The sequence below is a fragment of the Trichosurus vulpecula genome, chromosome 1, assembly GCF_011100635.1.
Source record: "Trichosurus vulpecula isolate mTriVul1 chromosome 1, mTriVul1.pri, whole genome shotgun sequence".
Taxonomy (NCBI): Eukaryota; Metazoa; Chordata; class Mammalia; order Diprotodontia; family Phalangeridae; genus Trichosurus; species Trichosurus vulpecula.
Genome location: NC_050573.1, coordinates 186,114,038 through 186,138,039, shown reverse-complemented (window position 1 = coordinate 186,138,039; position 24,002 = coordinate 186,114,038). Strand labels below are relative to the sequence as shown.

The following is a 24,002-nucleotide window of genomic DNA, read 5'->3' as shown; positions in this document are numbered from 1 at the left end:
TTCTAATGACATTAGCTCAAGACCTTTTCATCCTGGCTTCTTTTTGCTGGATGCTTTCTGACCCATTTCTTCTCATTTATATAGTGAGAACAATGACAATAACTTCTTTAGTTACACCATAGGATTATTGGAATGGATAAGGATCAAATGGAATGAATGTCTAACACTTTGTAAATCATTTTAAAAAAACCTGACCTAAAATTTTACTGATATAGGGAACTCCCAGTGAGGAAACTCTCTCTGCCAATGCAGATCAGCATCTGCTTTGCAACTTACAGTCTTGGAGCATTTTTCAGGGGGTGGGGGCACTGAGAAGATAAAGGGTTTGCTCAAAGTCACAGAGTCAGTATCAATCAGAGACAGGACTTGACCTCAGTTCTTCCTGGTGGTGAGAGAAGCTCTTTATCCACCATGTGCCACGATTGCCTCTTGTAAGCCTGAACCACAAAGTGAGTTATTATAAATATGAGCTAGAGCAACAAGGACGATGCTACAAATAAGTAAAATAGGACTTCTAAGAAAAGGGATATCTATATGAACTAGAACAGTGGCAAGAAAGGCCTCGTGTAGTAGCTGGCATTTGAACTGAGTTGAGGGAAAATTCTGGGTCTAGACAAGTTCTCTGATTCTCATGACATTTTAAACCTCTCCAAAATAGGGATCATGCACAAGATATATAGCAATTTCAATTGTTTGATGGTCTAAGACACCAAAGAAGATAACATTGTGATGAACGAACAAGAGTGAAGGCTAATTTGTAATTTGAGCTTACTTAGAATCTCCTTTCCCATCATCTACCATGCTTAGGCAGGGCTGTATAAGCCAACCTTGCAAAAGAACTCAACTAAGCCAACCCTTCCCCCTCTCCATGCCCATGTCAAAGAAGATTAAAAAAAAAAACACCAGAAGTTTGTTCTGGCTAGGATGGTAGCATGACAGTGTGCTGTACTGTAACATTAATCAGCCATGGAACTGAGAAGCAGAGGGAACTGAGGCAGAATATCATCATGTGTTTCTCCACCAGGCCTGAAATAGGAGTCAGGCATTTGGATAAGGGTAGTTCTATCTCTCTATAAGTCAGTTGGCTAAGAGAATGAGGAGAGGGCGGGGGGGGGGGGGGGGGGGGGGGCGCGACAGACAGAGAATGTGTGTGACAGATAGAGGAGGGAAAGAGAGAGGAAGAGAGACAGAGACAAGAGAGGGGAGGGAGGGAGGAAGGGGGGCAGACGGAGAGAGAGAGAGAGAGAGAGATGCCACTGTGGAGGCAGTGTCTACCGTCTACCTTGGGAGTTCCCTATTAATCACAGGTCCAAAAGGGGGGGGGGAGAGAAGAGAAGAGGCACCAGGACTGAGTCTTGGAAGACAAGGATTTCTACGGAAGTCAGAATAGGAGGGAAGGCATTGCAAGTGTTTTTCTGTTTGCATAGTATTTAGCTTCGAGAATGAGACCTGTCCACCCCGGCTGAAGTGTCAGAAAGACTCCCGTTTTGTAAAGGGCTTTCGGGCCTGGGGTGGAGGCTGGCGTAAAGCAGAGCAGGGAGTTTCGCTATTCCGGGTGCAGTACTTCAGGGCAGAAACTCAGCGGGGCGCCCACGCAGGTGTGGCCTGGGGCGGGGGCCCGAGGCCCGCCCCCCGCTGCAAACAATGCAGCCGCCCCCGAGCGCGGCTTCCCCCTCCCGTCCGGGACAGCCTCCCGAGAGCTGAGAGCGGCGGCCCGGGCCCGGCCCCAGCCTCTTCGTGCCTTTCCGCGCCCCGCACTGGGCAGCTCCGGGGCTCTGCGCTCCCCCCGCCCCCGCCGAGCGCTACTCGGCCGTTTCCGGCTTTCTCCGGAGCCGCTGCCTCTTGGGCCGAGAGAGCGAGGCTCGGGAAACTGGGAGACGGGAGTTGCCGCCGCCGCCGCCGCCGCCGCCACCGCTGGGGCTGTGGGCGGAAGATGGCGGTCGGGATGGGGCCGCCGCCCGGGCTGCGGCGAAAAGCGCCCGTGCTGGGAGCTCGGTTATGCAAACGAGGCTAGAGAAGGGAGAGTTGAGGCGCCACCGCGACAGGCTCTCTCCTCCTCGCCCCCTCCCTCTTCCCTCCTCCCGCCCGCCCCTCTCTCCTCTCGGGCAGCGGTTCCTGGTGTCTTGCGCTTCCCCCGGGATGGACCTTCCGACGTTGCACCGCCCTTCGCTGCAGACGGCGCAGCGGCCGAGGCCGCGCACGGAGGCTTCCCCGCGAGGCGCCCTGTGAACAGGGCTGCCGCCCTTGGGGAGCAGCGGAGTCTAGGCGCCGGGCGCGTGCGGGGCTGGCTGGGGGAGGGGAGGGCAGGGGGGCTTGGAAAACATGTCGGATACCAAGGTAAAAGTTGCCGTGAGAGTTCGGCCCATGAACAGGCGAGGTAAGTATCTTTGCTCCCCCCACCCTCCTCTTCCTCCCCCTCCTCCTCCTCCTCCCTTGGCTCGGCGGGCAGGAGGGCAACTTTGGAAAGCGCTCGGGGTGGGGAGGTTTGCTGGCGGGCGGGTGGGCGGGGGTGGAGGGGTGGGAGGAGAAGAAGGAGGGAAGCCGGTGGGTGGAAGGGCAGAGAGTGGCCGCCGCTGAGAGCTCTGCATCTCCAGTGGCTGGTGCTGTCCCCCAGTGCACCTACTGGACTCTATCTCCGCGCCTCTGCCCCATAAGGTGCCTGGGAGCTGCTGCCGGGCCAACCACCCCCCCCCCCAGGACCACTCCAGAAAAGGGTGCCAAGCCCCGCTGAGGAGCCCTGGTGGAGGGGGACCGTTGGGATGGGATGCAGCACACCCAAAGCTCGGGGGTATCTGTCGTCTGTGTAGGGGGAGGCGGGCTTGGGTGATGGATGCCCAGACTTTGCAACGTTCTTCTTTCTTTTTGCCCCCCTCCCAGAACTGGAACTGAATACAAAGTGCGTGGTGGAGATGGAGGGGAATCAGACTGTCCTGCACCCTCCCCCTTCTAACACCAAACAAGGAGAAAGGTAAAGCCAATAAGTAGAAGGGAGGAATAAATCCAACCACTCGAGAGTTGTGCAAGTTTAAGCTGGAGAAAACGAACTGGATGTGCCCTATTGTTAGAACAGCTTCAAGTTTGTTACCACCAGCTCTTGTCTGAGGCTGCTGGAAGTCCAAGTTCTCAGCCCCCCCCCTCCTTTTGGGGAACTGCTTCGCTAGGACAGATGACCTAGCAAAGACAAGGACAAGTCTTAGATGGTGATCATCAGCTCTGATAGAACCACGAGGCCATGGCCTCAGAATTTTACAGCTGGAAACAACCTTCGAGGTTATCCGAGTTAACCTCTTTTTACAGCTGAGAAAACTAAAACACGTAGAGGTTGTGACTTGTCTAGGGTCACACAGCTTGCTGGAGGGTAGAACCAGCGCCAGAATCCAAGTCTAGGGACTGTCTTCTATGCTCTCCTCACCACACTGTGCTGTCGCTTGAGGAGGTCTGCTTTGGGCATCGAGGTTTAATGTGAAATCCTAATAATTTAAAACAGTCTTGCCCAGTGCAGTTTGAAACCTGGACCACTTAATTTGGTGCTGAGTTGGGGATAACCTGGCTGTAATGTGTGGGTTTTAATTTTGGAGAAAACAAAGGTTATTCTCTGAGCTATATAGGCACTATATGTAGCACTTTCAGCACCAAAGCAGACATACTTAGAAACTGACATAAATAAAAGACGAATTATTGAAGAGGGGCCTGTATTTACTAAATTGAAACATATTTGCATTTGAAAAGTAGTAACTGTTGGATCCTTATTAATTCTGAGCTGTTCTGTGAAACAGTATGAGAAAATGTTCCTAAAATGATTCGAGAATCTGGCATTTATCTGGTAAGCCCCTGAAAAGAAAACCCTTGGCTTTCATCCAAAATACCATTGCACTAGACTGTAAAAATAGAGCAGGGGAAAAAAAGAGGTTTTTTGCAAAATTATTTCCTCTTAGAGAAAGGAGCAAAGAGTGACTTGGTGTGTTTCTCTAAGTCACCTGTTGATTGACCTTGTGCTTGGTGAATTTTTCTTCTCACAAAGATCCCAAGTGAAGGGGAACTTGAATACATATCTTTATTGCTAAAGGAAGCAGTCATTACTGCTGTGTAATTACAGAGTGTTCAGACATCATTTTGCTCAGGTCTAGTAAAAAAATAAGTGTGAGGGAATTCCTGATTAGAGATCTTTGTACTATTTGTGTTTATGCTGGCAAGTTGTTTGTTTGTTTGTTTTTGCTGTAGGCCTGACAGTGTATTTAAAAACACTTCAAACTCTTCTGGGTTAAGGGGTTAACTTCTGCTACCTGCAGTTAATTTTTATGTTAGCACCATATTGTCAAGCTGGGCCTGATGTTGGTAAGCTGAGTTTCACTATGTAACACTATAGCATACACAGAGTTGATACTTCCCTTATCTAACCCTAATGTACAGAATTGATACTCTGTTTCTCCTCCCCTCCCACTTGGTTGTAGTAGTTGTAGCAAAATAATGGGGCGAGGGGGGGGGGGCGTCCTTTTCATTCTGGCAATAAAGTTACAATCACCCAAATTCAAATATTTACCTTTTTACTTGGGTTGTAAAATAAACCCCAGAACCAAATCTGGTTGGTTACATTGTTTGGAAAAGTTATCCTGCTGAGTGCAGTTCTCCCTCTCAGTCGCTGCTCCAGGTGTAATATTTTTATTCCTGTCATAGTGCTGCTTCTGTTTGACTTACTGACCTGACACCTGCTACATGTCACTCAACCAGGATGAGATTGCTGCCAGAAGTTAATGTTTAATGAAATAAAATGTTATCATTTGCAGAACAAAGTAAATCTAGTTCTGTGGATTTTGACCTGCACTATGGGAACAATCATTACAGTTGTCATTGGAGTAAATAAATATTTAGGATCTTTATCAAAAAGATTTATGTGTTGATTTCTGGATTCCTGTCTTTTTTTTAAATAAGTTGTCAGTCAACTAGCATTTATTAAGTGCCAACTATGAGCCAGGAATTAGTTAGTTCTTTATTCTGTTGCTCCATAAATAAGAATGAAAAATTGCGTTATGGAATCACTCTTGCCTTGAGAGGCCCAGTTCTGTCTATGAGATTTTCTCTGTGCATGGGCACATTCAGTTTACAGATGGATCTGAGATGAATCACCACCAGAGGTCTGCTTGTAGATTAGGATTAATACCTCAGCAGGGATGAAGACATCAAATGCATTTTGGATTTCATTGTGCAGCTTGGTTTCTATATTTCTCTGCAGGGTTTTCCCCTTAAAGTTCCAGAACATTTTAAAAATAGAAACAACCCCTCACTTCTTTTGCTGTTGGTTGATTAGTTTCAATACTGCTCCATGTTATGAGGCCCATAATTCATTTCTGTTATTTGATTTGTCTTCCATCCTCCTAAGGGGAGGAAGAGACACTGACTGAGAAAGTAGTTGTTTTTCCCCCTAGAGATTCTGCTGTTTTGAACCAGGAAGGTTCTTAAGTCAGTGTTGGAAAATCTGCTGCAGAACAGAAATTAATATTTAGTGAAAATGTCAGAAATCACTAATGCTATATTAATCACAAGTTGGAAGTTCGTACTACAAGAAGGCAAAAGTTTGGGATCTTTTACCCAGTGAAAAGAGAGGCAGGATCGTATTGATTTCCAGAAAAAGAAAGTGACAGCCTTGGCTTTCATGGTTTGTTCCCCCCTTTCTTGGAATTAAATGGAAACATGTATAGCGAGGAAAGAATAGATCCCAAGTTTCATTTTGTGCTGTGTAGCCCCTAATGTTTTATCTTAAAAATACACTGCATTGATTTATTTATTTGAATACTTGAACTACCTAAATCTGTTCTAAAACATTACAAAATGTTGGGTTTAAAAAAACCTCCCGGGGCAGGTAGTTGGCGTAGTGAGTAGAGCACCAGCCCTGGAGTCAGGAGGACGTGAGTTCAAATGTGACCTCAAGATACTTGGCACACATACTAGCTGTGTGACCTTGGGCAAGAAACTTAACCCAAATTGCCCTGCCTTCCCCCCTCAAAAAAAAAAAAAAAAAAACCTCCCACCATGTAGTGATAAAACTGTGTAGTCAGAAAATTATTAGTATCAAGAGGAAGCTGTTGTTTGTCCTTCATTCTCAAAGAGGACTGATGATATCAGGAAGGTGATGCCATGCCTTGCAAGTGAATTGGATTTAAGGGAGGGAGGGTTGAGCAAGGTCACCAGCCTCACTTTCTCTTTGAGGCCATCTGAGTCCAGTGGTGAGATATAAATCAGGATGTCTGGAAAGGACCCATCAGGAGGAAATTCTTTGTAAATGAAAGCTAAGGCATACCTGTAATCAGTCATAACTGCAAAGGTTGATTTATTTTGTGGAGAAAATGGGTGGAGTATGTTGTTTTAGGGGCAAAAGGTGAATGAGGTGGAATCCTTAGCTTACCTAATATCTGTAGTGGTTATCTTACGTGTTTCAGGCTTGTATAGCTGACCTTTTACAGCCTGTAGTTTTGAAGTATTACTTTAAAAGATAATGTCTTTCTCTAGAGTTTTTTTTTTCTTTTTCTTGGAGTGTCCCAACAAGGAGGTATTAATGGAAGGTGGAATTACAAAACAGGACTTATCTTGGCAGCTTTGTGAGGAAGTGAGCTTTCCTTATAGAGAAGTTAAAAGGTTGACAGTTTGAATTCCAGCCCATTTTTAGCTATACAATACCTTCTTTTGATTAGTCTGTACTGACATTGTGGTATACCTATGAATTAACTAAGATGCAAACTTAATGTTACATAGTTTTAAAATTTGGGGTATGATTTGAGTTCAGAGGTCAGAATCAGTGCTTTTCCTCTTTATCCTATAAGGTGTAGAGTATACTTTCCACAGAGAATAGAAAAGAAAGCAATAGTTCAAGTTACTTGTTAATTAGCTGTAACAAATTTTTATTATCAGGTTGATTTCACTCCTTCATTCAAGATGCTTTTGGGATGGTGCTTTATGACCCATAGTCCAAGCAAACATACTGTAGTAATATTGGCAGGTTTTATTAACATAAGCCATTATGATACTACTCCTTTCTGTTCCCAATAATATGAAATTGATTACATCTGCTTATCCAGGGTGATCTCTTGTTTTTGTTGATGAGTGACATAAAGTAGTGAGTTTAACATTACCCTACAGTGTTTTATTTAACCATTGTAATTTCACCTTATTTGGTGATGAGAAAATTGATTACAAATTAATGAGTTGATGCAATTTATTAATAGCAAAAATAGGCCAGAACATAGACATACCCGTTAATTGTCATTGCTGTGATAGATATAAAGAAAAAAGTTGTTTCTCTTAACTTTTTGAGATTGCAGGGAATTCTCAGTGTCTTCAGACAAGGATTTGGGCTTCCATATAACTGTCTTATGCTTTTTGACCATATATACCAATATTAGACATATGAACTTTCAATTTTTTTCCCCTAACTTAACAACATGATATGAAGAGACACCTTGGTAAACACATCCTATATTTATTGTTTCCTTCTACCTAGTTGCCTTGTGGGTTGATTACTTCATTGAAATTACTTAACAAATATGAATTTCTTCTTTACATCTAGAAGACCAAATTTCTAGAAATGTTTTTGTAATGTTTCACTGGAAAAGAATATTCATCTTAATCGAAAATTGTGCAGACTTTGGATTTTCCATAGCTATTGTCTTTTCAAGGTAGAATTTAGACACTATTTGCTTTATTGATAATTCTGGTCTTTCCATTAATGATTAGCTTAATTATTGCTAGGTTATTTCAACTGTTTCTTAAATTTAAAATACGCTGACATTAATTATATGCTTGTTGACATATCTACTTTCTTAATTTACTTCCTATGTAGTATTCAGGGAAATAATTTGAAATCCAGACATTCAACTATCCAGTTCTATTTTAGGGGAATTTTGAGAGTGGGTTTACTTGGACTTGAGAACAGCCTCAGGTCTATGAGACCATTCTGTCCTAGAGCTCTGTAACATTTTGGGGAAGTTTGTTCTTGCAAAAGTTCAGAATAGAAGGAAAATGAGTGGTTCAGAGTGTGTGATTTTTATTAAAAATTTGGAACATAGTAAGTTCTTCCATTCTGTTTGCATCTGAGTTAGAGGGAGGAGTTGAGCCATGGGGCAGAATGAGGAAATTGGCCAGGTTCCTGTGGTTTCATTATTTTATTTGAAGTGTATTCCTAGCAAAGCATGCACATTCGTGTTTAAATATAAGGTCAAAAATGTGTTTCAAATTGAAAGAGGTCTGAATTTGGATTATCTGTGGCTTCTGATTTATGCACAACTGTGTTTACCTCCACTGGTGCAAATAATTGAGTGTTGATTGTAGAAGGTGCTGCCTGTTTGCTTTTGGAATTTAATTTTGCTTCCCCCCCCATATATGCTTTTAAAGATAATTTTAATTTTAGTCTTTTTAATATTGTCAATTGGCCAAGATGTTCTACAGTTGAATGTCCTTAGCTGAATTTTATGGTTGTGTTTTGAATCTGTCAAACTAAGTCATCGTGCAGCTAGACAAGCAGAAATTAATGAAGGTAGGTTATCAGTTAAGAGCCTGGGGCATCATCCCATTTTTGATTAACTTTTGATTAACCTCAATATTCTTTAAGATGGAGAAAATGCCAAGAGTTTCTAGATGAAGAATTGTCCCATAAGTGATTTTTGATAAAAGTTTACTCTGCCAAGGATAACTTATTTTTTACTTTGGATGCTCTTTGTTATAATGTAACTTTATTTTGGTCTGAAATTGTATAATGTTATTAACTTCAGGATAGTTAGGTAATAATTAACTGTGAGGACCCTCACATAGAAAGGTTTAATTTGGCTTGTTCTGGTCAGTTCCTGAGAGAATGTGATTGTATGGATTAGAATTTGGTGCTCTTAATTTTCCTATGATATATGCATGCTTTTTGAAAGATTTAGTATGGATTCAGATCTTAGCTCTGCCGCTTACTATCTAAATGACTTTGGACAAATCTCTACCTTCTGGAGATATCATTTACTCATCTATAAAATCAGGGTAGTAATATTTAATAATTACATATCTCCCAAGTTTGCTGAGGATCAAGTGCGCTAATACATGTGAAGTGATTTGCAAGCTAACCAAAAAGCTCAGTGTAAATACATACTATCATTCCTAGGGTGATAAAATTTTGACGTGTTTCATATGGTGTTAATTGATTTTATATTATAGTTTCATAGGTAGAGGAAACATTGCGTGCTGGTTAGATTGAATGAATGAAAAAGCATTAATTCAGTGCTTACGATGTACAAATATGATGCTTATGCTGAGAATACAAATAGAAAAGCAAGGCAATATTTGCTTTCCAAGATCTCCCGTTCTAACAGAGACCACCCAAAGGAGGAATCAGCTGCAGGGCAGAAGGAAAGACCTAGTAGTCATAAAGACACATCAGCAAAGTTGATTGTCATGTATCTTCAGTGTCATTTTTGTTAATAAAGGCATATCTGTTTCTAGCATTGAACTGTTTGATGGTGCCAAGGACTTTGGTATCAAGAACTTTCTTATCTTGGTGTTCAGCAGCTGTCATTGCCAAGAAGGTGAACTTGTAGAGGCAATTGACAGGTTGAATCTCCACAAGAATATCTTCCCTGAAAAATGTTTGTTAGGAAGTAGAGCCACTGATTTTGGGGGTGGTGGTGGTGGTAGTACTACTATTTCTCTGGGCTCTTGCACTTACTAGTATACTAGTGATAGTTGGTCAGTGACTGGTGTTGGTAGTAGTAGGAATGGGAGGTCCCTTCTCCTCAAAGGTTGTTTCCTTCAATGATGGCTACAGGGGGTCTAGTTGGAAGCAGTGCTCAGTTCTTGAGTTTAGAATGCAGGACTATTTCTACCAAGATCTGAGGGGAGTTGATGGCTAAGGTGGTAGTGGTGGTTTGGTTTTGCCTGGCTTGTGCCACCCCCTGGCTGTCCCTTTCTATGTCACACAGACTGGCTTGCCTGCTTTGTTGGTGGCAGTTAGTTGGCAGTAGGTGTTGATGATGACTGGGCTGGCAAACTCCTTTTTCACAAGGGTTGCTTCTCTAGACCTTGGTTGTGGGGGCTAGAATGCTGAGGTTAAGAGTCAGAAAATTCTCATTCAAATCTTGCCTCTGGCATTTGCTAATGGTTTGACTCTGGGCAAGTCAGTTAATTTCTCTTGCCTATAAGTTCTAGACAGTTCTGAACTATGGGTGGGAGTTCCTCACACTGATAAAATTATAGCTCGCTCTTAAAGTATTCATGGATTATTATATAAAAACTGGAATAGATTTTAGATATATAACACAACACCATTATTTTACAAATGAGGAAACTGAGTCTCAGATAAGGGAAATGACCTTCCCAATGTCACATAACTAGTTAGTGGCAGAACTGGGACTCAAAACCAGATCTCATTCTCATTCTAGTGTGCTCACATATCATGAGCTAGAACTACTTGGGAGTTAAGCCTTCAGTAAATTCGTTGATTAGATGACACTTTTTTTGGGGGGTGGGCGGGTGAGGTTACTGAGTTTTCCTTGTAGTTCTGTCAAGTCACAACTGTATCATTACATACACTTAATTGTTTTTATTGGTCTTTTTGGTTTACATTGCTTTCATTTCCTAGTATATCCATTTCCTTTCCCCCATCCAGAGAACCATTCCTTATAATAAAAAAAGGGAGAGGGGTAAGGACAACTTGTCAGCTTGTCTGCTGGGTCCAATATGCAGCTGAATAATGTACCCACAATATATCAGGTGAATAATGGGAATTTTTAGATTTAGGTATAAAACGAGGCAGGGAAAATCTCAACTGGAGAATAAAGAGATAATATTTTTGATGGCTGAGATAGTTTGCATTTTGATTTACCTCTCATTAATTCATTTAGAGATTGAGGAGGTTACTCTGGGGTAGGGAGGTGACTCCTTTCTTGAAGTAGCAGGTGCTTAGACTGAAAGCTGAAGGAACCTTTGAGTGAAACAGGGCAGATATGTGAAGTCTTCGTATATCTGAAGGAATTGTCAGTCAAATAAAGAATCTAGGATGCAGATGTTTGAAATATCGCCTGTCTTAGGTAGTGAATGAGAGAACAGCAGGGCAGTGGCTATGCCCTGACCGTTTAGGAAATTGTCAGGGTAATCTGAATTTGACCTCCTTTCAGTTATATTTCCTGTTATACAGTGGTGTTCTTTTTGTGATGTAGAGATTAACAAGCAAACAAACCTCAAACCCAAACCCTACAGTACAGATGTTTTATGCAATAAATATGAATATCTGGGGGTGGAGAAATGACATTTCCAGAGCTGTTCCTTGAAGCTTTTGTTTGGAACTTTGTTTCCTATCTGAAATGTGGCCATATCAAATTCTAATTCTCCCTAAGCACTTTCTGTCTTAAGTTACAGGTATGTAACAGGGATTTGCCATGTGAGTTGCTGGAGTCTGCTCAATGTAAGACCTCTTATAATGTCCATTAAATGGCTAGGAAACAAAATCAAAGCCTAGAAATCCCCAGCAGTTTGCCTACCCAGCCCAGCCCTGTCCTGAAGACTCTGGTGTGTAGGTGGGTGAATTCTGCAACTGGAAGGAGGAGCGTATCTGTAATTCCCTCCAGAGGAAGAAGATTGGAGACATTTAAGCCAGGGAACAGGAAGGAAGCCTTTGAGGAAAAGGAAGCATGTCTTTTGCTCTTGGCTCTTTGTGTGTTGTCTTGAGGAGGCACTCCCTAATTTAGAGCCCTGCCCTGAATGACCACAAATATTCATGTAGCTCACATTTAGAGAGCCTCAGATGGAAAATCAGAAAGATCAAATGCCAATGAACTGTTTGAAAATACCATTTACAAGTGCAGTTCTGATGCAGTTTATTTCAAATTGTAGAAGTACCACAAACAATAAACCCACAAGTAGTTTGTTGAATAGATTAACAAGCTTTTAGATGTACTTAACTTCTGTGGTTAACTGTTACAAGTTCTCAGAATTGATGCTTCTTGTGTTTAACTACTTATTATCCCAGCTACCCTGAGAGCATGTCAGGGCTTATATTACAGGGATACTTGCAGTAGTAAGTATGGTTGTTGTTGTTGTTGTTTTTTAAGTTGTGTAACAAACTTTTAGGGCAGAGAGTTAAGTATAATATTTTCATTTCTTTGGGGCCATTCTTTTCTCTCATTAGATGCTTCTCTTTTTGTAGCTAATTAAAATTCGATATTATGAAAAATTTTTAACAAAGATTACCCTAAAATGGTGGAAAAAAACCTTGGAAGCTACTTGAAATTTAAAAGTCAGATTTGTAAGCCATAGGCCCATAATATGTGAGATGGAGCAGGGAACATGTAGAAAGTTGTGATGTGATGAGATTAAGATTCATTGCTGGGAAAAGTCAGTAAAAATAGACTAATCAATTGACATACCAATTTATTAACTTTCATCAAATGGTAGCTAATGATGAAGTAATTGATTTGAGTCGTCTAGCTGGTTGGCCTGGAGTCACTTTTCTTCTTTGGTACTCAAATTTTCTCCTCTGTGAAATAGGGGGTGCCGGTAGGCTAGAGGATCTCTAAGGTCATCTGTTCTAGTTAAAACAGCTTCTCAAACTATGTTTTAAAGATCAATAGCATCATCAAAAAGTAATGGATTTACATTTTGTTGACACAAATATATTTAATCAATCTTTTTCAAGTTATGGTGCAAATATGTAAAATTAGTATTGTCACTTAAGGGCTTAGTTTTTGAAGTTGTTTCAAAAACCATTTTACTAACTCCCTCTTTTGTACATACTAGTCTCTGGGAAGGTTTCAAAGTTTAGATAAGTCCCTTTCCTTCCAGAGCCTAGAGTATAGGAGGTCTTTAAAGTATCACTGGCTTCGATTGTTAGTGGTGATTAAGGCTATGATAATTTGCTTCCTCCAGTAAGTGGAGGCTGTTGTAATAGTCTTGACTTGAGGTGATGGGAGCCTGGACTTGGGTGATGTCCCTGTGAGTGGAAAGCTAGAGAGAGCCAACAGATCATAAATGTTGTGGTGGTAGAACTGACAAGGCTGGACAACTTATTGGATATATGGAGACTGAGAGAAAGGAAAGAGTTAAGAAGGACTCTGAGGCCATGCACCTGGGGGGCTGGGAAGATGATGGTCCTTTCACTTAGAAATAGGGAAGTTGACTGGGGAACGGGGCAAGCAGAATATATGCCGTCTTGGAGTGGGAGGGAGGGTAGAAATGGGGAGAAAATTTGTATTTCAAACTCTTGTGAAAATCAATGCTGAAAACTAAATATATTAAATAAATTAAATAAATAAAAAAAAGAAATGGGGAAGTTGGGAGCAGAGTTGTTGAATTCCTTTTTGGACATGCTTTTTTGGTGCTTGTGGGACATTGAGGTGGAAATACCCAGCAGAGAGTTGAATGTCACTGTTTGGCAAACTGACAAAATCAATCAATGAAAAAATACCTGAGACTGTGTCTAATTGTTTAGTAGATACTAGTGGCAGCAAAGAATATTAGATGTAGCTTGGCCACAGGGAGGTTGCAATGTAGTAGAGATGTATCCAGAAATCAATAAATAGGTCTTCAACATGTTTGTTTTTTTCCCCTGCAAAAGTACTCTCAAGACATTGTAAATTATACCCATGAATAGATAGATACTCAAGAGGTACAAAGCATTACGCAACTTGAGGGGAATAAAACCAGTCCATTGTAGCACACCATGTATTTAAAAGACAAGAGAAGATACAAAAGAAATATTGGTGAATAAGACAGTCTGAATGACAGCCTTATTTATAAATATTTAAAAGGACTAAATTGTTCATTAAAATCACTCAACAAAAGCTTATTGTATAGGCAGAGAATAGGACAGTCTATAAAAAGGTTTTTTTTTTATTATCTCATCCCAGTTCATAAATGAAGCATATGTTGAATATTTATGTGAACAAATAAAAAATAACACAATAATGTATCTAATTTATGCCATAAAATGTTTCTATGGAAGTTAGGTGAGTAATACTGGTGTTACATAAAGATTGTTCTACCTTTATGTTCATGTAGAAGGGATGTCTAGAAGTTCGTGGTGTATATGGTGGTTATGTTGGGCCAGTTTTTGTGTGATTCATAGGTAGACTTGGTGGAGGATCTGAAACAAGGCAGCTTGGATTTGGAGTCAGAGGACTTGCTTCTACTCCTAGCCATTACTCTCTGACTTTGGGCAAGTCACTTAACTTCTCTGGCTCAAAGTTTCCTCTTCTGTACTGTGAATGGATTGGAACAAACAACCTTTAAAAGCCCTTTTAGTCCACTTGGGGGATGGAGCCAAGATGGCAGCTGTAAAGCAGGAACTTGCATGAGCTGCCCCCCAGGTCCCTCCAAAAACCTATAAAAAATGGCTCTGAACAAATTCTAGAACTGCAGAACCCACAAAATAGCAGAGGGAAGCAGGGCTGTAGCGCAGGAAAGCCTGGATGGTCACTGGGAGAGGTCTATTGCATGGAATTGGGAGTGGAGAGGAGCAGAGCCCAGCGTGAACTGCTCCTGGACCAACCAGACAGGCAGCCAGGTGGAACCGGCCCTAGTGCCCTGAATCAGTGAGCTGTGGCAGTTACCAGACCTCTAAACCCACAAATACCAAAGACAACAGAGAAGGTTAGTGGGAAAAGCTGAAGGGTACGTAGTGAAAGGTGTTTGAGGTTCGGCAACTGCCCTGGGACAACGGGGGTAGTGCAGCTACAGATCTACAGCTGCAGTTGCTTCCTGCACCGGGTCCACCTAGTGGGAGGAATTAAGTGGTGGATCAGAGCGGGAGTGCAGAGCCTGCTTAAGATCTGAGTCCAGTCCAGATTGGCAATTCTTAGGGGAGGAGGAGCGCTGGTGTGGCAGAGCTGGTTGAACAGAAATAGCTCTGAAAACAACAGTGCATCCTCTCAAGCTTGGAACAAAGTACTCTCTACAAGCAGTCATACCCCAACAAAAAACTCAAAGTTGAAGTAGTTGGCTGGGAACATGGCCAGGCAGTGAAAATGGACTCAGATTCAGACTCAGACTTTGGAATCTTTCTTTGGTGACAAAGAAGACCAAAACATACAGCTAGAAGAAGTCAACAAAGTCAAAGAGCCTACATCAAAAGCTCTTGACAACAAAACATGAACTGGTCTCAGGCCATGGAAGAGCTCAAAAATAATTTGGAAAAGCAAGTTAGAGAAATAGAGGAAAAATTGGGAAGAGAAATGAGGATGATTCAAGAAAACCATGAAAAACAAGTCAATGACTGGCTAAAGGAGACCCCAAAAAATACTGAGGAAAATAACACCTCAAAAAATAGACTAACTCAAATGGCAAAAGAGCCCCAAAAAGCCAATGAGGAGAAGAATGCCTTGAAAGGCAGAATTAGCCAAATGGAAAAGGAGGTCCAAAACACCACTGAAGAAAATACTACCTTAAAAATTAGATTGGAGCAAGTGTAAGCTAGTGACTTGATGAGAAATCAAGATATTATAAAACAGAACCAAAGGAATGAAAAATGGAAGACAATGTGAAATATCTCATTGGAAAAACCACTGACCTGGAAAATAGATCCAGGAGAGATAATTTAAAAATTGTTGGACTCCCTGAAAGCCATGATGAAAAAAAGAGCCTAGATATCATCTTTCAAGAAATTATCAAGAGAACTGCCCTGATATTCTAGAGCCAGAGGGTAAAATAGAAATGGAAAGAATCCACTGATCACCTCCTGAAAAAGATCCCCAAAAGAAAACTCCTAGGAATATTGTCTCCAAATTCCAGAGCTCCCAGATCAAGGAGAAAATACTGCAAGCAGCCAGAAAGAAACAATTTGAGTACTGTGGAAACACAATTAGGATAATACAAGATCTAGCAGTTTCTGCATTAAGGGATCAAAGGGCTTGGAATACGATATTCCAGAGGTCAATGGAGCTAGGATTAAAATCAAGAATCACCTACCCAGGAAAACTGAGTATCATGCTCCAAGGCAAAATATGGATTTTCAATAAAATAGAGGACTTTCAAGCTTTCTCAGCGAAAAGACCAGAGCTGAATAGAAAATTTGACTTTCAAACACAAGAATCAAGAGAAGCATTGAAAGGTAAAGAAGAAAGAGAAATCACAAGGGACTTACTAAAGTTGAACTGTTTTGTTTACATTCCTATATGCAAAGATGATGTGTATAATTCATGACACCTCAGTATTAGGGTAGCTGAAGGGAATATACATATATATATACACACACATATGTATATATATGTGTGTATATATGTGTATATGTGTATATATGTATATATGCATGTATATATATACATACATATATATTATATATATGGAGGGCACAGGGTGAGTTGAATATGAAGGGATGATATCTAAAAGAATAAGATCAAATTAAGGGATGAGAAAGGAATATATTGAGAGAGGGAGAAAGGGAGAGATAGAATGGGGTAAATTATCTCGCATAAAAGTGGCAAGAAAAAGCAGTTCTGTAGGAAGGGTAGAGGGGGCAGGTGAGGGGGAATGAGTGAATCTTGCTCTCATCAGATTTGACCTGAGGAGGGAATAACATACACACTCAATTGGGTATCTTACTCCACAGGAAAGAAGAAGGAAGAAGATAAAAAGGGATGATAGAAGGGAGGGCAGATGGGGGAGGAAGTAATCAAAAACAAACACTTTCAAAAAGGGACAGGGTCAAAGGAGAAAATTGAATAAAGGGGGATAGGTTAGGAAGGAGCAAAATATAGTTAGTCTTTCACAACCTGAGTATTGTGGAAGGGTTTTACATAGTGATACACATGTAGCCTATGTTGAATTGCTTGCTTTCTTAGCAAGGGTGGGTGGGTAGGGAAGAGGGGAGAGAATTTGGAACTCAAAGTTTTAAAAACAGAGGTTCAGAAAAAAAGTTTTTGCGTGCAACTAGGAAATAAGATACACAGGTAATGGGGTGCAGAAATTTGTCTTGCCCTACAAGAAAATAAGGAAAAAGGGGATGGGAGGGGAGTGGGGTGACAGAAGGGAGGGCTGACTGGGGAACAGGGCAACCAGAATATATGCCATCTTGGAGTGGGCGGGAGGGTATGAATGGGGAGAAAATTTGTAATTCACGCTCTTTTGAAAATCAGTGCTGAAAACTAAATATATTAAATAAAATAAATAATTTTTTTTTTAAAAAAGCCCTTTCAGCTCTAAAAGTATAATCTTATGTTCCTAAGAAGTTGTAGTTGTCCTTTATTTATATAGACAGGAACAGGATAAGGTTTGGCTGAGTGGAGCAGGGAGAGGGAACTATTCTTTATCTGGAAGGGATGGCCTTTGCAACAAACAGTATGGATAAAGGAGAGGGAAAAAGATAAGAGGTAATTAGTTGCCTTACCTGGACTTGAGATGGAATGACACTATTGTACCACTAAAGGTACAATAATAGCAGCTAACATTTAGATAGATAAGGTTTGTAAAGTGCTTAAAGTTTGCAAAATGCTTTAGAAATATTTCATTTTACCCTTAAAACAACCCTGAGAGGTAGGTGCTATTATTATCCTCCTTTTACAGATGAAAAAACTGAGGCACTGGGTCCAGCACCACCCAGCATGTGAAAATCTTATCAAACCCTGATGTTGGAACATCTCTTCCAACACAGGGATCCAAGTACCATTTTGAAGGCAATCCTCATTGGAATTCTGGAGAACTCTACTAACTGGCTTGTTTAGCATGCCAAGAAAGAGTCTTCACTTCCCCTGCAAGCACTCAGATTATCGTAAGAAAGGCTTTATTTCTATAACAGAAAGATAAAAAGGATTCATGCATGAACCCATAGTTCAGACAAATTTCATTCCCATAGGAACATGGGTAGTCCTGCCTCGTAAGACTAATCTATGTGGCTCAGATTTACTATCTTAGAGGATAAACCTTCTGCTTTTATACCTAGCCTCCCACTTTTCCAAGACCCTGCCAGACTTGTGCAGTCCCTATGATTCATGGCATCAGAACAGGGCAAGGTTCACTTTGTTTCTTATATGACATAGCTCTGTGCTATATTACTTATTGGCTCCATCTTCTCTGTTAGACCATAGTGCCGTAGTCCCCTGACATGCTTCTCTTTGTGTCTCTTTTATTGCCCTATTGCAGTACTTCCCTCTGGGGGCTATGTTGTCTTCAGGGAAGGCCTCTCTTCAGGTCCTCTGAAGCTTGGCATTTTCCGTCTGATATTTACTCCTTCTGAGGTCATACATGCATTGAATGTTTCTCTTCAATTCTGCATGGAGTTTGGTGTCCATCTCTGTTGGAGCTTCCTGTTCTTGATCCATGTGGTCTTTTTATGTCTACAAATAGCTGCTCTGGTTGTGTATGTTACCTATGAGTGTCCTGTATACAAAGGAGAAGGGTTTGACTCCTTTTTGGTGAATGCACTCTACTTTAGGATACTTGGAATGAGAGAGATAGATGCTGTGGAAGAACAAAAAATGATCTTTGTTCCTTTGTGTTTCTCTTTGTTGGTTATTTACAGAAGCTTCCTTTTCCTTAAATGGAAATAAACTTTGTTGCCTACCAAGTAACATTTTCAAATATCAGTTGATTTCCTTCATCTTTCTTGCTGTAATTAAAAATGCCAAAATATAATGAACAAATTTTGCTTAATGTTAAAAAAACATAAGGTCAATAAACATAAAATGACCTTTTTCCTGTTTGAAAAATAGGCAGTATGGTTTAGTGGATGTTCGTTCTCAGTTAGGATGACTTGGGTTCTAGTTCCACCTGTAACACATACTGATTGTACTTGCAACCTTGGGCAAGTTACTCAACCTTTCTGTGCTAAAGACAACTCTTTAAGACTGAGTTGTATAACACTTGTAGATTTGCATTGAGAAATGGAGTTTCTTCTCTCAAAACTTGCTCCATATACCAATGAAATCACAGGTCTAAACCCTTCTCCCACCCCAAATTGTAAATGCTTGTGGTGAGGTTTTCTTAGATTAAGAAAAAACCGAGTTAAATTTTAAATCCGATATAACCTGGCAGTTGGCCTCTAAGTTCCCAATGTAGTGTAATTTATGGAATGTTTCATTCAAAAATAAGAAGCAAATCATTATTTTATAACCTCGTATATAAATTAAAATATTATGATTACTAATCTCTACTTACTCTCTACTCTACTCTCGCATTGTTTACAATCACAGAAATGCACCTTGTTAAAATAAAAGATACATGTATCCTATGCAATGATAGTTTTGAAACATCTAATTTATAAGTAGCTAGTCTTCATTTAATTTTCTAAAAAGAGCTTAAATTATTGCTTAATTTAAGTTTAGGCGTCTTTCTTTTTCTTAAATTTTGTGTTTATTTATAAACAGTTTCATTTTGTTGAGAAAAAAAAATAAACTGTGGCTAAATCAGCCTTAGGTTTATTGGTAAATATTTTTAGCCAAATATTTTGGCTTACTGTTAAAAGAAGGGAGTTGAATCAGATGATCTCAAAGCCCTACTCTGTTATTCTGTCTGCCATGCTATCTGTTACTGTGTGTCCCTATGTGTGTTTCTGTGTCTCTGTATCTCTGTTTGCCTCTGCCTGTCCCTCTGCCTGATGCTGTTACTCAGTATGTCTGAATTCTGATCAGAATTCCAAGGACAGTTGGTTGCACAGCTGTGCAATCCTGAGAATGGTTATTCAGGAAAGCTCTGGTATCACTGTAGAAATTTTAGAAATAGGACCTTGGTTTTAGATGCAGTCTTGCCTGAGACATAAACTTGATGTACTGTGACTTTGTGATGAAACAGCTACTGGTTGTACTTTTCAGACATCACAACATGCAGGCTTAAATACATAATTGTTGAAATTTATATGTAATCTACATACAGAGTAGCAGTTGTGTGGCAAAGTAGATGATAGAATAATGGACTTTTGGTCAGGAAGATTTGGGTTCAAGTATGACATTATATTTTATCCAGAAATAACCTTGTGAAAGTGACCAGAAAGAAGCATGCTCAGTACATGACTGAGACAAGTGGCATAATGGAAAGAGTGCTCAATTTGGAGTCAGAGATCTAGGTTCAAATCCTTATTTGGTGGCAGAAAATAGCATGAATAGGAAGGGGGTGGTAGTAGCTACCAACAGCAGCAAATGTGGAAATAAAGCAACTGGAGTAAAAGGAGTGGGGCCAGACCTGGAGACTGTGGTTAAGCTGGGATATTTGGAAGATGAAGAAATAAATGTACACAGGGTAACAGGATAATTCCAGGAGTGGTTTGGCTTCTGGCCCCTGGAAAAATGTTCTTGAAGATCTGGGAAGCCAAAGAGGGAATCAGCTTGGCAGAATTACACTACGTATAGTCACCTATAATAGCCATTGTTCTTAAAGTATATAGTATATTTTGAACTATCTTCAGATAGTGCTAAAAATTGATGAAATAAGGAGAGAGTACTCATCTGATCAGTTCAATACACTTATTAATCTACAATTAAATCTACAAGTATGTCTGAAAGTATCAAGTTAGGTTTGTTCAAATAAATGTATTTATTTAGAGTTTCTGAGGGACAGAGAAATCTAAAAATAAAGTTAAAATAAAACTGGTGTCAGATATATCATATGCTTTAAAACAATATGCCTGCTTGAGTTTCCAGTTATTTTCCTAGCCACAGAACTGGGTGGTATCTTAGAGATCTTTTAGTTCCCTTCTTTACAGTATGGGCCAAGCTTTCCTAATCACCTAGGATCTCTTTAGACTTCTTGGCTACCAGAAGTTAAAAGCTGAGGCTCTCTTCTCCTTTACTGTATGCTAATTTGTTGATTATTTCCAGGAACTTGTGAAAAGTTCTGACCTCCTATAGACCTTTCTGGCCTGAATCAATATTCCAGGGATTTCACCTTCTCTTTGCCATTAATCAAATGCCTTTGACCATTCATTACTTTCGTAGGCTTCCTCTTCTGTTGTTCACTTCTTGTGCCCCAACACATTATCAATTACTACCCGTTGATATTCAGGTCTCTCTCTTCATTCTGCTCAAAACTGTGGTAGGGGATAGAACTATTACATACATTTAAAGTTTATCATATCAACTAAAAGATAGATTGTAATAGTACTCTGTTTTCTTACTCCTCCCAAAATAAAAAAAGATAAGCCCTTCTGTCCTAGGTTCTACCTATTTCTGTGTGCTCCCTTAATGTACAATTTAAAAACACCATACCTATCCTTAATTTCAGTCTGTTGCGTTGCCTCTGACATTGTAGCAGATTTCCTACTACCCTGAATGAAAGTTAATAGTAAGTTGTAAAAGGCCAATTGGTTTCATGCTGAATAGCAGTAGTGTGTTCTCCAGGATGTGCTGCTGTGGAACTGTGGGCAGAATGCACTCTTTACACCTGTAAGTGGGGCTGGCTGTGTGTGTGTTTTAGCTTTAGATAAGTGTGTCTCATGAGTGGGGCCTGTTGGACATTTCACATTATATTTTCAACACATTTAGCAGAATACTATACTTGTCTTTTTTGGAATCTTATTTTTACTGAATCCTTGGGTACGCTAAGAAATTTATTTAAAGTACACTGGTCTCATGTGGGTGTTAATGGTTGAACTGAAGCACCTTTCCTGTCCCCTTCTTCCAAATACAAGAGGAAGCTTCATTTTGCTCTTTGTGAATGAAAGTAGACTTTAAAGGGCAAGAATGGTGGAACTTGTGAGAGTTCTGCATGTTCAAATTAGTCAGGGTTGGGAGGAGGGATAGGATCCCCCCATTCTTCATCTGAAATGCTTTTGTATCTAAAAATAAGAAATATTCAGAATATAGCTCTTAGGCTGCTCCTCAAGAGCCTAATTTCTGTATTAGAATATTCTGATAATCCATTTTATAGGGAATATACAGGTGTCACCTAACTTTTGGCCAATGATGATTATAAATATAACTTTAGTTGTGATTACAACGGCTATAAGCATACATTAAACTATTCTCAGTTTCCTTGAAGACTGGCTCATTGGGTTTCAGTGAGGAGACAGCTTTTTTAAAAAAAAGAACTGGATCTGTGTATAGTTTTACTGATACAGGGAGCTCCTGATCAGGAAATTTCTTTTCAATAATGCAATTGAAAAGCAACTAGATGGTGCAATGGATAGAGTGCTGGGCCTGAAATCAGAAAGACCTGAATTGAAATCTGGCCTCAGATACTTATTAGTTGTATGACTCTGGTCAAGTCACTTGTGTTTGCCTCAGTTTCCTCATCTATAAAATGGAGATAATAGCAACTACCTCCTAGGGTTGTTGTGAGGATCAAATGGGCTTAGTACAGTAAGTAATATGTGCTCAATAAATGCTTGCTTCCTTCTTCTCTCTCGTTTTCATTCCCTTTCTCTTTTCCTTCCTTTCTTTTTTGGACACTTGTATGGGAGTACTAAGAGGTTTAGTGATTTGCCTAGGGTCTGACAGCCATTGTATGTCTGAGCTGGGACTTGAACCCTGGGCTTTCTGACTGATGCTGTTTCTTTGTATGGAATGTAAAGGTACAAAGTACCCAATGGAACACAGAATCCAAGTCACAGGAAACAAACAAGTGTTGATATGTGATATTTTATGATGCTCTAGGGAGTAATTGTTGTGGTATCTTAGATCATCTTAATTTCAAACCATAGGATCAATCGTTTTTGATTGTGGCCAAACCACATTCCCCACATCTGGCTGCAGGTTTGGCAAGAACCCTTATAATTTGTATTTCTGGCTGTCTTAATGGTTTTATCTCCTTTTCTAAAGAGTTGTCTAAAACCACTTGTCCTTTGAAGGCCCTGAAAGGGGGTTATAGCGCTGTTATTTGGTATTTCTGTCATTGTGGTATGATAACTTGCCTTAATTAATTTATGGGATGTAAATACAGCATGTAGTAGGTGCTTATTAAATGCTTTTCAGTTGATTATTGTGTCCCTTGTAACAACTTGGTTGAGTATCTAAAAGGTCACTTGAAAAGAAATTTTATGTTGTAAAGGTGCCATTTTATCCTATTCTACTCTGCAAGTTTGTGCTATGTCTCAGTGTTCACATGATTTACTTTTTAGCAACTCACAACTTAATTTTTTCTCTCCACAGCTGATGGTTTTATTCATTCAGAGGAAATGAGAGGCCCACACTTCCTTCTCTTTTTGAATCTTAACTAGCTAATTAATTGAGTTTATGAAAATGCATACATCCCATGTGTCTCTTTGGCAGTATTGCATATAAAAATTCAGAATATTATGAGCGTCTGAGTGGAAGGCCAATCTCATAATTTTGCCTAGCCAACAAACATTCTTGGGAATTCATCTTCTCAAGGATTTCCATTCTTTAGCTTCTCTTTCTTATGCTTTCTGTTTTCTCAACTTCTTAACTGTGGACATAAATTTAATAAAGCCTCTTGAAAAAGTGCTAAGTACTGCTGAAAACACAATAAACTATATATAACCTATATCAAATTGCTTACCATTTTAGGGAGTGGGGAAAAGAAAAAGGGAGGAGAGTAGGGAGGGAAAATTTTGGAATTCAAAATTTAAAAAAGTGAATGTTAAAAGTTGTCTTTACATGTAATTGGAAAAAATAAAATACTTTTTAAAAAAAGAAAACACAATTTTAATCCTACACTAGGAAATGTTAAGTCATTCTCAAATGTATTTGTAATTGTTACTTCTCTCTTTTTTTTTGGAGGGGGGAAGGCAGGGCAATTGGGGTTAAGTGACTTGCCCAAGGTCACACAGCTAGTATGTATGTCAAGTGTCTGAGGCCAGATTTGAACTCAGGTCCTCCTGACTCCAGGGCCAGCGCTTATGGCAAGGGGCCATAAGAGAAAGACAAAAGAATAATGATAATGTTAAACAAGAATATCATATGACTGTTTAAAAAGTGGAGAAATACATTTCATAAACAGTTAATAAATAACACGAAGTAAAGTGAATATTTGGCCCAAGGTTACAACTGTTTGAATACCATGCACATCAAGTTAAATTTTAGTTTCTCTACAAAGTTGACTTGGGTAGAAATAATTATTTACAAAACTGTTGTTAATTATTTGTTGGCAGAAAATAAATTTAG

General features: G+C 40.0%; 1 protein-coding gene across 5 annotated transcripts in view; it reads left to right on the top strand.

Moving 5' to 3' along the window:
• Positions 1 to 2,314: 2,314 nt before the first annotated feature.
• KIF13A (kinesin family member 13A) overlaps positions 2,315 to 24,002 on the top strand; it is a 248,055-nt gene continuing 226,367 nt past the window's right edge. For all 5 annotated transcript variants that reach the window (XM_036753212.1, XM_036753188.1, XM_036753205.1 and 2 more), the window contains exons 1-2: positions 2,315 to 2,377; positions 2,878 to 2,968. In XM_036753212.1, the coding sequence (XP_036609107.1) occupies positions 2,323 to 2,377; positions 2,878 to 2,968 (146 nt within the window). In that variant the 5' untranslated portion in view covers positions 2,315 to 2,322. The remainder of the gene's footprint in view (positions 2,378 to 2,877; positions 2,969 to 24,002) is intronic.